At 35.1% G+C, this 17349-nt stretch overlaps 1 protein-coding gene and 1 pseudogene across 7 annotated transcripts in view; both read left to right on the forward strand.

The window, feature by feature from the left end:
* CEP70 (centrosomal protein 70) overlaps positions 1-17349 on the forward strand; it is a 62846-nt gene that overhangs the window by 33668 nt on the left and 11829 nt on the right. For 5 of the 7 annotated variants that reach the window (XM_016151194.2, XM_016151198.2, XM_036219319.1 and 2 more), the window contains 3 exons: positions 80-168; positions 1277-1351; positions 8612-8717. In XM_016151194.2, the coding sequence (XP_016006680.2) occupies positions 80-168; positions 1277-1351; positions 8612-8717 (270 nt within the window). The remainder of the gene's footprint in view (positions 1-79; positions 169-1276; positions 1352-8611; positions 8718-17349) is intronic. The other 2 variants (XM_036219320.1, XM_036219323.1) reach the window with 2 other exon arrangements.
* LOC118601916 lies at positions 1622-1740 on the forward strand (annotated as a pseudogene).

The raw sequence follows: 17349 nt of genomic DNA on the forward strand, positions 1-17349 counted from the left end.
CAGCTAATAAATGCTTTTTTATAAAGTGAAATGACAGTCCCCTAGGAAAGTTAACTATTTTTCTATGAAATTTATTTAGTCATTACAGAATCAGCTCAAGGAGTCGAAAGCCAAGATTGATACACTTTTAAGTGAAAAACTTAATCTCCAAAAAGATTTGGAAATCAGGTGAGAGAAACAAGTCATTTTTATTTAACCTTTGGAAAGTAAACCCTTACTGGAATTTGGAATGTTACATGAATCATTTTGGACCCTTTACTCTGAAAATCTTGGGGAAACTCATATTCTTGTACTCACTTTAGCCAGTTGTCTCTCATATGATGGAAAGAATAAGAACACATAGGTAGGCAAGGGAAGCGAGAAAATAGGAATCCACAATGAAGAAGATAAGACTGGGTAGAAACTCAGAGTAGATTCAGTATTATACTAGCAAGTTTCCCATTCCCAATTAGTTTAGAAGATTTTATTACTTCATCTTACTCCTGTATTGTAGGTGGAGAAGAAAACTAAAAAGCTTAAATGGCATACAACAGAAAGGTATATTTATGTACAGCATACTACCACAAAAGGATGTCACTCTACATGTTGACAGTAATATGGAATGAACATTGTTGATATTTTTTATTCAACGAATATTTTTTGAACACCTGTTATAAGTTAGACACTGCCCTAAGCTCTAGTATAACATAATGAACAAAAAGAAATCTTGTTCTCTTAAAGTTAATACTTTAATGGAGAGGGGATTGATGCCTACAGTATAAACAACATATAAAGTTCACATAGTAATATGTAAATTTATGATGATATAAAGAGTAAAAATTTTAAAACATGCACAAGAATAATGGACAGTAAATTCAGGATAGTGGTTACCTGTGTTATGCGAAGGAGATGAATGAGGGACATACACAGACTTTTAAGTATATGTATAATGTTTTAGTTAAAAAACTTTGAAACATTCAACTTTGATAAAGCTGAGTGGTAGATAAACCAGTATTTTACTATTCTCTCTTCTTGTCTGTACATATGAAATATTTCCCTATAAAAACAAGCAATAGATTAACAACAATAAAAATGGGTAAAAATTTTTTGGCAGAGAATACAGAAAAGAAAAAATCCAACAGCCAATTAATACCTCACTAGCAGTAATGAAATATTCTAAGAATCTTAATAAGCATATTTTGACAAGTAACAAGGTGTATTCTATTGTTCATTATTAAATACTTTTATAGTTTTATTCAATAAATTGAATGCATTCAATATGATTTATTTTCTACAGGCCCACACAGCATGAATTAAGACTTTATAAACAACAGGTGAAGAAACTGGAGAAAGCCCTTAAGAAAAATATCAAGTAATTATATTTTACCAAAATTACAAATTTATTAGGCTTTGGCATTGTTATTTTTATTACCTGTCAGCTTACCTGATAGCAACCTTGGCTTGAAATTATCACGCTGATGGGGGGAAATGACACTATATAGGGATCATTCTGGTTCCACAGTTTAAAAACAGTTTCTAGTGTGTTGGATTTGGCTGTATGTTCATCTTCAATAAGAACAAGAACAAGTAGTCGCCTGATGTAATATAAAAGGCAAGATTTTAACTAGAAAATTGTCTTTGGATCTACAGCCATGCTATGCTGAATAAGCCCGATCCTGTATGATCTTGGAAGCTAAGCAGGGTTGAGCCTGGTTAGTACTTGGATGGTAGACCACCTAGGAAGACCAGGTGCTGTAGGCGTAAAAAAAAAAATAATAATAATAAGGGATTGTAAGCTGAAAAGGTCCTTGCAATCTGTGAGGTCAACCAAGGGTTTCCTTACCTAAAAAAAAAAAAAAAAAAAAAAAATTGTCTTTGGAAATCATGGAGGAATTCTCTAAGAAAATCATTGAAGTTAGGAATGACAAGCCCCAAATTTTTTGTTAATGGTTGTCATGACTTGAAGAATATGTAGTTTCATCATACTTAAAATATTATTAAAATGAATGCAGTGAGCCATTCACATCCCCCTCTTTTTAACCTTTCTTGACTTTGGAAAGTATGTACTTAGAGGAGTTTCAAAAAACTGGTCCTCAAATAGTGATGGCATTTTCTGAAGATTATCTGTGTGTACTGTTTGGTTCAGGGGAATGGCACTTGAGGAAGTAGTGTGGGGGCATTGGGATGAAATATTTTGAAAACAAATTAGCTAATATGCATTAGATGAATTAAATCAGTTTTATTATCATAAGTTGATTCAATTTTCATTGACAACTATTTTCCTTCATGTGGCAATATATGCCACAGTGAATAACAAGTATTCTGGACATCCAATAATTACATATTGAGTTAAATTAAGATAGTAGGGAAGGAAAACTTTAAAAATTAGAGAGAAATGGAAGGTTTGGAAAGTCTGCTTTATTTGTTAATATATTTTTTTTCCAACCTACTATTGCTTAACAGTTTGGTTGCCTGTAGTACCTGCTACTGTCTGCTTGGCATTCTGGGTACTGGAATTGTAGCAGTAAATCAAATAATAAAGGTCCCCATCCTGATGGAGATTTTATGAAGGGAGAACAGTAAAAATAAATAAGACAGTTTTGATATATAAATACTAAATGCAAAACAGTGTGAGCATTGCCATTGTGGGAGTTTGGACAAAAGATGGTGGTGACATGGTCAAAGGTGGCAGTAGTGGAGGTGATGAGAAGTGTTGGGAATATTAGATGTAAAATTGGTAGGACTTGGTGATGGACTGGATATAGGCAGCCGAAGGGGAAAAATCAAGAAAGACTCTTTAGTTCTAGGCCTGAATAACTAGATAGTTGTGAGTACATTAACTAGGATGGGAAAATTGGTCGAGAAGCACTGGTAAAGGAGAATGTAGGGAGGTAACAAGTCAGCAGAAGGTGTAGGGGAGGAAAAACTTTTCGTCAGCCCTACTAGGGTCCCTGGCTGGGGCTCAAAATTGAAATGGTGAAAACATTAACATTAGAAAAGCACACAGATTTATTGAATGTAAGTTTTACGTGATGTGGGAGCCTCCATAAGGAAACGAAGACCTGAAGAAGCAGTTAATAAGCCTAAGCATTTTTATACTAGGTTCGATAAAGAGTGGAAAGGTGTGGAAAAATATGATAAGACAAAAGGGTAGGTGATAAGGGTAGTAAACTGGGAGGAACAGATTTTTCTTGGCATCCCTCTGTCTTCAGAGATAAAGATGCTCCTTTCTTCCTCGTACAGGGAGGGTACCTGTCACGTGAGGGTATTATAGTCTGCATCAGGAGAAAAGGGAGGAGGTCAGAGAGTGCACCTGCTGTTTTTCAAATCCCTTCAGCTTAAAGCATTTCTTACGTCAGGTGGCATATTTTGGAGTGGCATATCCTGATCCCCTACAAAGGAATCTTACTGACCTCAAGGCAAGTATATTAGTGAAGATATACACACACATCCATGCATGCACCTATATATAGAGAGAGAGAATATAGTCAATCTTACTTGTGGATATTCGTGAATTTGCCTACCTGCTAAAATTTATTTTTAATCCCAGAATCAGTATTTGAGGCAATTTGATAATCATTGACATGCCTAGCACACACATTTCTAGCTGTTGAAGAAGGTTAAATGCTGCCCTCTTGTTTCAGCTTTCATACTGTAAACAAGCATCCTTTTTATTATCACAATGCCACTTTTTTTTTTTTTTTTTTTGCAGTTTTTGCTTTTTGTTGTCACTTTCTTCAAGGTGGCTCTCAAGCATAGTGTTGAAGTGCTGTCTAGTGTCCCTACACACAAGAAGGCTGTGATGTGCCTTACAGAGAAAATATATTTGTTAGGTAAACTTTATATAGACATGAGTCATAGTGCTATTAACTGTGTCTTTAAACATTAACACACATAAAATTAGATTATATTTTTTGGCTGAGGAAATGTGACCAGATGCATGTAGGAACCTGATTCTGTGTTTCCCCTAGGAGCAGTGGTTCAGTCTTGTCTAATTCATGTTAATAGTGACTTTAGAGACCATAACTACCACAAATAACAAGAATTGGCTATATGCATTTCGTGTTGTTTTGGGCTCTGGTCTTTAGGTTGAATTTTCACTATTAGCCTTTAAAATTATTATTCAGAACCAATCCCTGCTGTATTTTTTTCTGCTGAATTTGAAGAAAATATGTGTTTTAGTAGTCTCTAGATGTAAAAACAATAGGAATGTTAGATAACTTGCTCACATCACACAGGTGATACATTGAAGAACTTGGAAAGAAATCAGATCTATATGCAATCATTCTGGCACCAAATCTCACATTCTCAACCACACTAATAATTAGAACAACAACAAAAAAAAAACCCAATGAAAAAATTGTTTCAAAGTAAATCTTTTCAAATTTTTATTTTCTTAAGTGGCAGAGGTAGAATATTTTTTCAAAGAATTGATATTGGGTTTAAAATAATTAAAAATAAAATCTCCTTTCAATCTGGTGAATCCCTTCCACATATACAGAAAAAAAGAAAGTTTTGTTACTGAATAGACATTCGTCTAGACTGTAATGTGCCTTATAGGCAATTTACTAAAGACAGAAAGAAATCTCACCCTTTTATACAGCCTGACAGGTACAATCTATTACATACATGTGAATCGGCTTCATCCAAAGGAAAAATAAAACTTCTTGTACTGTTAGACAAGCAGGAAGTTACAATTTAGAGCCCAGAGCCTTGGCTAAATTTCAACAGAGACATAGAGACAAGGCATGGCCTCTTCTGATATTCACATTTCGAAGAGATGGTTCCAAGCCTCCAAAGGCAGACATTCCTAGGATGTAAAATTGGCAAGAATGTGACATAAATCCTAAAATTTTACATTCTTCTTAAAGAGACTGAGAAAGGATTTACCACTACAAAGTTTTCCAAAGGAAATGTTGCAAGAAAAGGAGGGGAAAATCTCTTTCACTTTTAGAACCAGAGAAAAATCACCTTTTTTTTTTTCCTTTAGATTTGTAGTTACTTTTCAACTAACCAATCTTTAATATTAATTTAACATAGGAAAACATGTACCTCTTTTGTTTGAGTTAATATTGCAAACAGGTTGATTATAAAATTCTGTTGCTAGGAAGTGATCATGTATGTCTGCTGGTACAAGATAACCAGTATTACTACACTAATTCCAACTAATTTTTCTATGGTATTTATATTTTGCTAGAAGAAAACAAAATCAGAATCCCATCACCCTAGTGTTGAGCTGACAGGTGCTGAGGTGGTCGGTTAGGACAACAAGCCAAATTGAAGTGAACAATCCAGGCTTTATTCACTTATCACAATAGTATAAGCAAGAGGCCAAAAAGAAAAGGGCTGTCTCTTCAGTGTTCCCTTTCCCCGAGGAATGACACCAAGGCAAGGGTCAGTCAGTGACACGCAGCACAGATGGGAGGAAGCATCTCACCGCCTAGGAACCCAGCACAAAAGACTACTACTGTTTCCTTGGCTTAGGGGAAGACCTAGGAGTGGAAAAATAGTGGAGAAAAGTGTTTTAGTTAAGGTTTTCCCCGTGCCACAAGGAGAAATGAGAAGTGTCTCGGCGCCCCCCTCGCCCGCCCGCCCGCCGCCGCCGCCGCAATCCCCTAGTAAAGAGGCCTCAAAATAGAGGCACCTAGGCTGGGAGTGCAGAAGTGCATGTGACATGGCCAGTGGGAATCTCAGGGAGGGGAGAAGGTTAGGAGGCTGAATTCTTGACAGCTCCCTCTAGAGACTGCAGTACACAGGCTGGGCACCAAGAGTGGTGTGGGCAGCTTTACTCCATGAGGCTTTCCAGACAAAGGTTTTATAATTGCCTGTGGTTTGGGCCTGAAAGATAACACATTGGATTTTGGCCTGGAGCTGGACTCCCCTTCTAGAGAAACAGTTGCCTTCAGGGTTGTGTCTGCTAGATTGACAAGAACCACTCTTTTCATCTAAGCCATTTAAAAAATCTTAGGAATTTGGGGAAAAGGACTCAAGAAACATAACTTTGAGAGGCTCACATATGTTTCATATCATGTGGCTCAATTAGCATTATTTTAAAAACAAAATTGGCATTTTACTTTTCAACTCATTCTTCCTTAGAACGGGGGTCACTGTGAGATCACAGGAAGGCTTCAGCAGACACAGTTAAACACTAAAACATGTCTGCATATAGAGTCTTATGGCGATGGCTGTAGAAAATGGGATAACACAGTATATTTTAAGTTGGAAGTGCAGTTTTCTGAGACTCCACGAAGAAACACAGCCGTTGCTACTGGCTGCAGGGAATGAGTGTCTGCTAAGTAGGGAAAGTATCCCTTACCTACTCTTAGGGCATCTTTATGGCCTTCAGGCCCTGCTCTCTGCTTGAGACTACAGAACAACCGTACTATATTTCTGAGTACAGTCTATTCTACTACAATGTAGATTTCTAAAACACTGTTAATTTAAAACAACAACAGAAGGCTGAGAGGCAACAGCGCTTATTTAGGATCAGCAAAAACTGAGTATAGATTTAGACAGAAACCCAAATAGTGTCCCGATTACAGGGTGAGGGCAAGGGGGTTTTTTTATGAGAAAAGGAAGGGAATAATTACGTTAATAAAAGTGTTAATCTAAAAAGGCCAAAGTGAGAGACAACAATTGGTCATTTGAGAGCCAAAAGAATAGTTATCTGGGAAGCACTGATTCAGGCAGAAACCCAAATAGCGTTCCAGTTAGGGGTAATGGCAAAGGGTTTTTATGAGAAAGGAAAGGGGAATAATTACATAAATATAAAGAGGGAATTTCTATTTGTGTTAATAAACCAAGGAGGGAATTTTCTATAGGTGAAATAAGTCGTTACTCTTTAGCTAAACATGCTACTGCTAGTTTTAAAGAATGTCTTTAATTTTCAGACCAGCAGTCAGAGTGTCTGCTTTCCTATTAGCTTGACAAATAGTTGTTTGAAATACAGTGTCGGTTTGGCTCAGTCCAAAGGTGATTTTGCCCAGCTTAAACGTTCCAAAGTTTTGAGGAGTAGAATGTACAAGGCAGTTCCTCCGGGATGGCAGCTCTGACTTCATTTTGAAGTGGCTCTCTTTACAGTATTTTTCTCAGAAGAAAGGAGTTTCTATTGATGTTAACAGAGTTGCTTTTTATCTATACATGGTTGGTTACTGACTCTATCTCTAGAAAGAATTTCTATAATCACCAGTCCTGGTGGTCAGGATACGTTTTTATTATTGGCTTTACAAACAGTTGTTTGTAAGATAGTGTTGCTATGGCCTAGTCCAAATGTTATTTTGCCCAGTTCAAACATTCCAAAGTTTCAAGGAGCAAGATGTGCAAGATTAACATTTAAATTCAGATATATCACTTTACTTATATTCCCACTAGAAAGCATGCATATTGGCTTTTCTATGTCTCCTGTATTCTAGATAATGTGTTCCTGGCACTACCTTTAGGCAAAATTAAAGTTTTAAACATGGTAAATAAGTGGGAAGTCAGGTAGGAAATGGATTGTGACGTCTTTGTGTCTACTAGAGGAAGGAGGTTGGCTTTTTACCTAGAGCTAATTTCATTTAGAATTTGTTTTTGGCATATACTCACTATAGAACAGAGAAAAACAATTAAGTGAAGATCAAGGGCAATACATGTGGCTGGAGTAGATAATTGTAGAGTAGTATTAAGAGGTGAAGTAAGAAAGTCAAGAGGAATATTGGGCTAAAATGTTCAAAGTCTAACCCGAAGAGATTAGATTTAATTCACAAAGCAGTGGGAAGCCACTGATTGTTTTTCAATAGGCAGATGACATGATGGAATATTGCTGTTCTATTTTACAAACAGCAGGTCGAGCTCATTAATGAGTCATGGAATAAATTTAATTGGCCAGGCTTCTGTAGGAAACTCAGGCATACTCAAAGTTAAGATGGTTAATTTGAAGTAGGTATAACAAGAGACCACCTTTTTCAAACTCATGGTAGGTGGAAGGAGGAATATCTACTACAGCCTGACTTCAGAGATATTTGGAGAAGGGCAAAGGTTTGCTACTAGGTGGATACACTCATACGCAGGTTTCTGGGTAAAGAGACTCTCTCCAAGAGTTCTAGTAGTCACCTGGAACAGTGGTCTCTTGGATTTTCATGCCTTCTTGACTGGCCCTGGCATTACTGTTGTCTGTTATTTGGCACTAGTGGAGCATGAAGAAGAAAGGACCATACTCTAGCTTTTCCTGCTATGGTGACCAAACCAGTTGCCCTGTCCATTGCTTCTTGCTCCCCTTACCTATAGCTTGGAGCACCTTTTAAGTTGCTTCTGTCCTTTGCTACAGTTCTTTCCTATTCTATTTTTTGCAAGTGTCAGGGAATGGTTAGGACTTTCTTCAGTCTGTTTTTTGTTTTTGTTTTTGTTTTCTTTTGTTTTTAGTGATTCCTTCTAATTTGTGATCTATTGAAGGACCTTTTCGTTTGTCAGTGATGATATGGCTTAAATTTTTTTAAAATGCATGTATACATGTGTGTGTGCGCACACATGCACACACTTATCTAAAATGACAAAAAGCTGTTGGGAGGGTAGCTGGATCATTGGTTCAGTTTGTTATTTAATTCATTGTGTAGGAAAACATTTTGTATTAATCTTGATTTTTTTCCCCCTTTAGATTACGGGATCTTATCAGTCAAAACAAAGCTGAGGACACAGAGAAAAAAGATGAGCACAGCAAGGATAACCAGCAGCAAGTCCTAATTGACCAGAGATACTTTCAGGTATTGAATAGCAAGTTGGCTGTTATAGTTGGCTAGAGACCGATGTTTATAGTCAAACCTTGGTTTCAATCGCAGTGTAATAAATTATCAATTGGTAGTGAATACTTGTATCCTGTATTTGTGTGTGCCCATCCTGTCTTGGCTTGCCATGATGTACCTAATAAACTAAAAACATTATAGGTAGCTTGACTTAGAATTTTTCTTATCCTTTAAAAGAGATTTTGGCCTAGTTCAAGTAGAGTAGCAAAAAGCTAGTAAGATTTAAAAATATTTTATAACCCTTTTCCCTACTCTTCCAACCCTTAAGCCAATTTCCTTTTTATTGTTTTTGTTGATGCTGCTTTTAATATATGAGTAAATCTATTTTCTTAAGGCTCTTGTATGGTTTTGTTTTTTATTTAGATATTTACTCCATCTCTAATTTAATTTTCTATATGATGTTATGTAGAGATATTTACTGATTTTATGGAATAAATAGATGAGCATTTATTAGATAGATGTGCAATTAAGCCTGGTAGCTTACTGATTAAGCTGGAGCTGCACTCATATTTTACTGGAGTCACACAGAGTTTTTTAAACTTTGAATTAAATACCAATCTTTTTAAGTTAAGAAATTTTGTTAAGCCCTTATTTCTAGCTTCTCTTAAAAATTCAAAGATTGTGGCAACAAAATCCTGCAGTCATTATCAGAACAGAATTATGCCTTTCCCCTGTCACATATGGGCTTGTGCTCTTCAGTTAGCCAGAGTCTCCACCCATCCTTGCTTCACAAATAGATGCTCTTATCTAGCTTCTTTAGGCATTTGAGTTTACAGTTTCTAATAGACAATTATTTTTCTACTTTATTGAAATTAAACCTTTATCATATACTATATTATATGCATAGGTTTGTTTCTAGACTCTCTAGTCCATTCCATTTCTATACTATTTCTGTATTCTTTTAATTTCTATAGTTTTATAGTAAGTTTTAAGACCTTTCAAGGTAAGTATATTGTCATTGTTATTTTAAAATTTTTTCATTGGCTATATTTTTAGCACATTTATTTTGGATGAACAGTTAATCAAATTCAAAAATAGATGTCATTGAGATAATTGAAATGGAATTAACGTTTTAGATTAATATTTAGAAAAATGACACCTTTACAGTTTTGAATCATCTTACTCAGAAATATGTCTCTAATTTTAATTGGGTCTTCTTTTATAGCCTTCAATAAAGTTTTAAATATTTTTAAATTAAGCTCTTGCATATTTCTTGTTATATTTATTTCCTAGGTATTTTATAACTTTTATTGCTATTGGGGGGGGGGTCCTCTTTTCCATTACATTTTCTAGTTGATCATTTCTGGTTCTTCATATATCTGTTGATTTTATGTCCGGGCACCTTTCCGAAAATTGTTTTGTTTTAGATAACTGTTTTGTACCCAGTATGTAACTGAGTTTCTTTTATTTAATTTTGTTTCTTAGGTTCAGTTTGAGAGGCTTTGTCCTTTAACAGGAATCATACCATACATGGACACTGCAACCAACTCATATACCTACCTTTATCCCTGCCATATTACTTTCTGTTTTCTATTTATGTGCTTTCTTATTTCATTCTTTTTCTGATATTTGTTAGGTCGAGATCTCTTTGTCCTTTTTTTTCTCTTCAAGTAGTTAGGATGTTCATCATAGTAATTCTTTTAATAATTCTTCTAATGAATATCCTTAAAAATGTATTTTTATCCATATTAAGGGTTTTATTAGTAACTTCAAGCTCTTTCTAAATAAGATCTATTGTGAGTTTTTTTAATTTCCATCTCTTTAGAAATTGTTTAAGTCATTTTACCATCTCTTCATCATTAATACTTTTGCTGCCAATCATCAAAGTATGGTTAAGTCATAAAGAAGAATATACTCTTCTGTCAAAAATAATTTAGCGGAGAGGAAATAATGAAATTTTTCATTAAAACGATGTGTTTAAATAGATGTTGAAATGTGCTCTCTTGAACTAAAAAAAAAAAATGTTCCTAAACATAAACAAATGAAGTCTTATTACCAGGAGACTTGTGAGTTGTAGCTTGAAGTATGAATAGCGACAAAGATATTCAAGATAAAAATGGAATCTTGTCTTTATATTTGTATAACTATTTATTAGATAGGCTGGGCTTGATGGTGGTAAATAAGGAAATGGCTTTTTTCTCTTTAAACTTGTTTTAGGTTACCCCTTTCCTCTTCTTAAATAATGTATTACATAGAACTCATAGCTTGTGGCAGGAGGGTTATAATCACATATTATGTACATTAAGAGATTTAAAAACCAATCCAGGCATTCATGATATTATGGTATTATTGTTACTTTTTCTTATTGTGATTTGTAGGAGAATATGCCTACTTTTAAGAGATACATGCTTAAGCATTTAAGGGTGAAGTGTTAATGTCTTTATTTTCTTCAAATGATTCAACTAAAAATATAGATAGAGCAAACAAATACGGCAAAACATTAACAATGGTTGAAACTAGGTAGTAATTACATAAGTATTTGTGATGGTTCATTTTATGTATCAACTCGACTAGGCCACATGGTACCCAGATATCTTGGTCAGAAATTCTGGGTATGCTTGTGAGGGTGTTTCTAGGTGAGATTAACATTTGAATTGGTAGACTTGGTAAAGCAGATTGCCCTCCCTGATGTGAGTGGGCTTCATACAATCGGTCGAAGGTTCGAACAGAATGAAAACGCTGATGAAGAGGAGACTTTGCCTTTGAGCTGGGACATTCATTTTGTCCTGCCTTTAGACTTGAGCTGAAACACACACAGACATACACATATACACACAATCCTATTGGTTTTGTTTCTTTGGAAAATCCTGACTAACACAATTTATTATTTATACTTTCATTTTTTGTGTATTTCAAAATTTTCTTGATGAAAATTGGGAGACAAAGTCATTCAAATCTGAATCAAACTAAAGTTTCTCATTTAGTTTAAAGCTTCTACCTTATGTCTACTTTATCTCTCATGCCTGAGCTATACTTCAGTGTGGCAAGGGAGTGTGATCTTTTTCTTTATTCTTATTGCTTCACCTTCTCTCCTAGTCCTCTGCTGTGTCTGGCTTCTCCAGGGTTGGCAGTATGGGTAGATTTTGGGTGAGAATAGAAAGCAAGAGAGGAGAATAGTTCTTGACTGGTACTGGTGTAGTCTAGCACGCATGTCCTTTGTGTGGCTGATGACCAAATAGTGCTTGTTTTTTGGTGGACTGCTCTGTGTATGTGTGTGTGTGTATGTGCGTGTCTACAGTGGAGTATTTCATACCTACCAGCTAGAGACGTTGGCAATGTATTATTCATTCCATAGGCAATGCATTTTGCCCTAACCTCTTAGAATTCCCTTTGTTCATCCTGTTGAAGTGATACTCCCCATAGGGTCCTTCAGCTGTAGGTATTTTTTCCATGAGTGTCTCCTAAAGTGTCCACTTGGCCACAGAGTATATTCTTACCCTACCACAATGTAAAAGGGCAGGCTTCTCTTATCACTGTCTCCTCTTCTTGCTATATATATATATATATATCATTTCATTTTTGCTGTGTAACAAACCTTCCTAAACCTTAGTGACTTAAAATAACAACCCTTTAATATTATTGAGCTTGGACAGCTGGGCAGTTCTCTTGATCTTGGCTGGGCTCCCTCATGCATCTGCCATCAGGTACAAGTCAGCTAAGTGGCTCTGCTTCTGCGAGTTGGTGGATTTGGGCTCAGGGTGATGGGGATGACTGGGCCATGTGTCTTTCACTATCCACCGTCTAGCCTGGACTTGTCCATGTGGCAGAAAAGTTCAGAGAGAGCGGAAATAATCAAGGCTTCTTGAGTCTTCAATTCCTAGCTGGCACATGATTACTTTTTTTTTTAATTAAAAATTATTTGGGTAACATTGATTAATAAAATCAAATAAGTTTCAAGTGTACAATTCAACAGTATGTCATATATGTATTGCATTGTGCGTTCACCTTCCAAAGTTAGATTTTCTTCTGACACCAAATATTTGACCTCTTTTACTCCTGTCTACTTCTCTCCTCCCCCTGTTCCTTCTGGTAGCCACTAATCCACAATTTGTGTCCACGAGTCTCTATCATGTTTGTTTTTTGCTTTCAGTTTTATATTCCACACATGAATGAAGTCATATGGTTTTCAACTTTTTCTGTCTAACTTATTTTGCTTAGTATGATTATCTTAAGATCCATCCACGTGTCACAAATGGCAGTATTTCATCTTTTCTGTGTCTGAGTAATATTCCATTGTATATATGTACCACAGCTTCTTTATTCAATCATCTATCATAGGACACTTCAGTTGCTTCCATGTTCTGGCCACCATGAATAATGCTACTATGAACATTGGGGTGCATATATCTTTGTGGATAAATGTATTCAGATTTTTTGGTTAAATACCAAGGAAAGGGATTGCTAGATCATATGGTAATTCGATTCTTAGTTTTTTGAGGACCCTCCATACTGTTTTTTATCATGGTTCTACCAATTTGCATTCCCACCAGCAGTGTATGATGGTTCTTTTTTGCCCACAACCTCTCCGACACTTGTTATTACTTGTCCTGTTGATGATAGCCATTCTAAAAGGTGTGAGATAGTATCTCATTGTGGTTTTGATATGCATTTTCCTAATACCTAGTGAGGTTGAGCATCTTTTCATATGTCTCTTGGTCATTTGTTTGTCTTCTTGGGAGAAGTGTCTTTTAAGATCCTCTGCGCATTTTTAAAAATGGATTTTTTTTTTTATTGTATGAATTCTTTATGTATTTTGGATATTAGGCCCTTAGCAGAGGCATTGTTTGCAAATATATTCTCCCATTTGGACAGTTCTGTCTTTGCCCTGTTGATGGTTTCTTTTGCTGTGCAAAAGCTTTTCAGTTTAATATAGTCTCATTCATTTATTTTTGCTTTTACCTCCTTTGCATTTGAGGTCAAATACATAAAATCCTCTTCAAGTCCAAGGTCTATGAGTTTAGTGCCTACGTTTTCTTCTATGCAGTTTATTGTGTCAGGTCTTATATTCAGGTCCCTGATCCATTTCGAGTTAATTTTGGTGCATTGTGATAGACAACAGTTTAGTTTCATCCTTTTGCATGTGGCTTTCCAGTTTTTCAAGCACCATTTATCGAAGAGGCTTTCCTTTCTCTATTGTATGGTTTTGGCTCCTTTGTCGAAAATTATTTGCCCGTATGTGCAGGGATTTACTTATGGACTCTCAATTCTGTTCCATCGGTCTGTGTGTCTGTTCTTCTGCCAATACCATGCTGTTTTGATTATCATTGCTTTGTAATATAATTCAAAGTCAGACATGGTGATACTTCCAGCATTGTTCTTTTTTTATAGGATTGCTTTGTCTATTCAGAGATTTTGTGCTTCCACACAAATCTGATAATTTTTTGTTCTATTTCTTTAAAAAATGCCATTGGGGTTTTGATGGAGATTGTATTAAATCTATATAATGCTTTAGGTAATAAGGTCATTTTAACTATGTTGATTATTCCAATCCAAGAACATGGAATATTTTTCCATTTCTTTGTGTCTTCTTCAATTTATTTTAATAATGTTTTATGATTTTCAGTGTATAGGTCCTTCACATTTTTCTTAGGTTTATTCTTAGGTATTTTATTCCTTTCATAGCAATTACAAAAGGAATTATTTTTTTTCATTTCTTTTTCTGAAAATTCATTATTAGTATAGGAATGCTATGGATTTTTGAATATCGATTTTGTATCCTGAAACATTACTGTATTTGGTTATTATTTCTAATCATGTTTTAGTAGAGTCTTTAGGGTTTCATAAAGGAAATCATGTCATCTACAAAAAGTGACAATTCGACTTCTTTATTCCCTGTTTGGATGCCTTTTATTTCTTTCTCTTGCCTGATTGCTCTAGCTAGGACTTCCAATACTATATTGAATAATAGTGGTAATAGTAGACAGCCTTGTCTTTTTCCTGATCTTAGAGGTAAGGTTTTTAGTTTTTCACCATTAAGTATAATGTTGGCTGAAGCTTTGTCATAAATGGTCTTTATTATGTTAAGGTACTATCCTTCTATACCAGTTTTGTTAAAAGTTTTGATCATAAATTCATGCCATATCTTGTCGAAGGCTATTTCTGCATCTATTGATATGATCATATGATTCTTATTTTTTAATTTGTTTATGTGGTGTATCACATTAATTGATTTGTGTATATCGAACCACCCCTGTGCTCCTGGGGTGAAGCCCACCTGATCGTGGTGTATAATCTTTTTAATATGTTGTTGTATTAAGTTCACTAGTATCTTATTTAGAATTTTTGCATCTGTGTTCATAAGTGATATTGGTCTACAGTTTTCTTTTTTTTCTTTTACCTTTACCAGGTTTTGGTGTCAGGGTAATTAATGCTGGCCTCATAAAATGACTTAGGAAGTATTGCCTCTTCTATATTTTTGGAAAAGTTTGAGGCTAGGTATTAAATATTTCAATGTTTGGTAGAATTCACTGGTGAAGGCATCTGGTCCTACACTTACTTTTGATAGGCTTTTGATGATTGTTTCAATTTCTATACTATCGATCAGTCTGTTGAGATTTTCCAGATCTTCTTAATTCAGTCTCAGAAGGTTGTATCTGTCTATAAGAACTCTCCATTTCTTGGTTATTAAATTTGGCATCATATAAGTTTTCACAGTATTCTTATATGGTCCTTTGTATTTCAGTGGTACCTGTTGTAACTTGTCTTTCATTCCTGATTTTGTATATTTGTGTCCTTTTTTTTCTTAGTGAATCTAAACAGGTGTTTGCCAATTTTATTAATCTTCTTAAAGAACCAGCTCTTTGTTACATTAATTTTTCCTATTGTCTTTTCTCAATTTTATTTAATTCTGTTCTAATTTTTATTTCCATTCTTCTGACTTTGGTCTTCATTTGTTTCTCTTTTTCTAGTTTTTGAAGATGTAATGTTAGCTTGTTTATTTAGGCTTGTTCTTATTTCTTGAGATAGGTCTGTAATGATTTGAACTTTCCTCTTATTACCACTTTTTCTGTGTCCCAAAAGTTTTGGGGTGTTGTACTTTCATTCTCATTTGTTTCAATGAATCTCTTGATCTCTCCTTTTATTTCTTCTCTGACCCACTCATTCTTCAGTAGCATGTTGTTTAATCTCTAGCTATTTGTGGTTCTTCCCACTTTCTTTTTACAGTTGATTTTCAGTTTCAAAGCATTGTGTTCAGAAAATATGCTTGGTATGATTTCAGTCTTCTTAAATTTGTTGAGGTTAGTTTTGTGTCCCAGCATAGGGGCTATCATTGAGAATGTTCCATGTGAATTAGAGAATGTATAAGCTGCTGTTTTGAGATGAAAGGCTTTGTAAATATCTATTATGTCCAATTGGTCTGATATGTCATTTAAAGATGATATTTCCTCATTGATTTTCTGTTTGAATGATCTATCCATAGCTGACTTTGGATGTATGTAGGCCCTGTAATGTAATTGTGTTTTTGTCAGTCTCTCCCTTTAGTTCAGCTAGTAGATGCTTTATACATTTTGGTGCTCCCTAGTTGGGAGCATAAATATTAATAAGTATTAGGTCTTCTTGATGTATGGTTCCCTTTGTCATTATGAAGTGTCCATCGTTGTCTCTCTTTACCCTTTTTATCTTGAAGTCTATTTCATCAGGTATAAGTACGGCTACACTTGCTTTTCCCTGGATGCCATTCAATTGTATTATTGTTTTCTACCCGTTCACTTTGAGTCCATGTTTGTCCTTGCAGGTATGTCTCTTGAAGATAGCGTATGGTTGGGTTTTGTATTTTGATCCAGTCTGCTACTCTGTGCCTTTTTATTGATGAGTTCAGTCCATTTACATTAAGGGTAATTATTGAAATAATGAGGTTATTTTATCTCCTTTTTATCTTTTGTTTTCTGGAAGCTTGGTGTCTCCATTGTTTCTTTGTCCTTGTGTTTCTGACTGATATTTTAATTAGGTGGTGTTTTGTGGATTTTTCCTCTGTTCCCTCATGTTTTATGTGATGTGTCTCAGTTCTAGATTTTTGGTGTGTGGTTACCATTAAGTTTATGTAAAGGATAGTTATGGATATACTATCCTAACTATAGTCCATTTTCTTCTGTGTGTATCTCATCTCCATTCCTGTTTGTAGATTCAGATTTTTACTCCCTCCCCTTTTCTGTTTTCGTCTTCTCAGGTTATCGCTATATATGCTGAACATTCATTTCTCAAGTTGCAATAGCTACTATCTTCTCTTTTTAGAGTGGTTTATTTCTTTTCTTTTTTCTTTTTTTTTTTTTCTTTTTTGCCTTTAGCCTTTATGTAACATTTAAACTTACATTACCCTGTTCTTAATAAGGGTTACACTTTCCTGCTTCTGTCTGCTTGTTAGTCATCTTATTCATAATTATATATTTTTTTGTCTTTGTTTCAGGTAGAATGACCCCCTTCAGTATTTCCTGTAATGCAGATCTTGTGGTGAATTCTCTTAGCTTTTGTATGTCTGGAGATGTCTTTATTTCTCCTCCATATGTAAAGGACAGCTTTGCTGGATATATTATCGTTGGCTGGTAATTTCTTTTACTAGTTTGAATACTTGGTTCCACTCCTTCCTTGATTGTAA

Source organism: Rousettus aegyptiacus, unplaced genomic scaffold (assembly GCF_014176215.1).
Source record: "Rousettus aegyptiacus isolate mRouAeg1 unplaced genomic scaffold, mRouAeg1.p scaffold_m13_p_4, whole genome shotgun sequence".
NCBI lineage: Eukaryota > Metazoa > Chordata > Mammalia > Chiroptera > Pteropodidae > Rousettus > Rousettus aegyptiacus.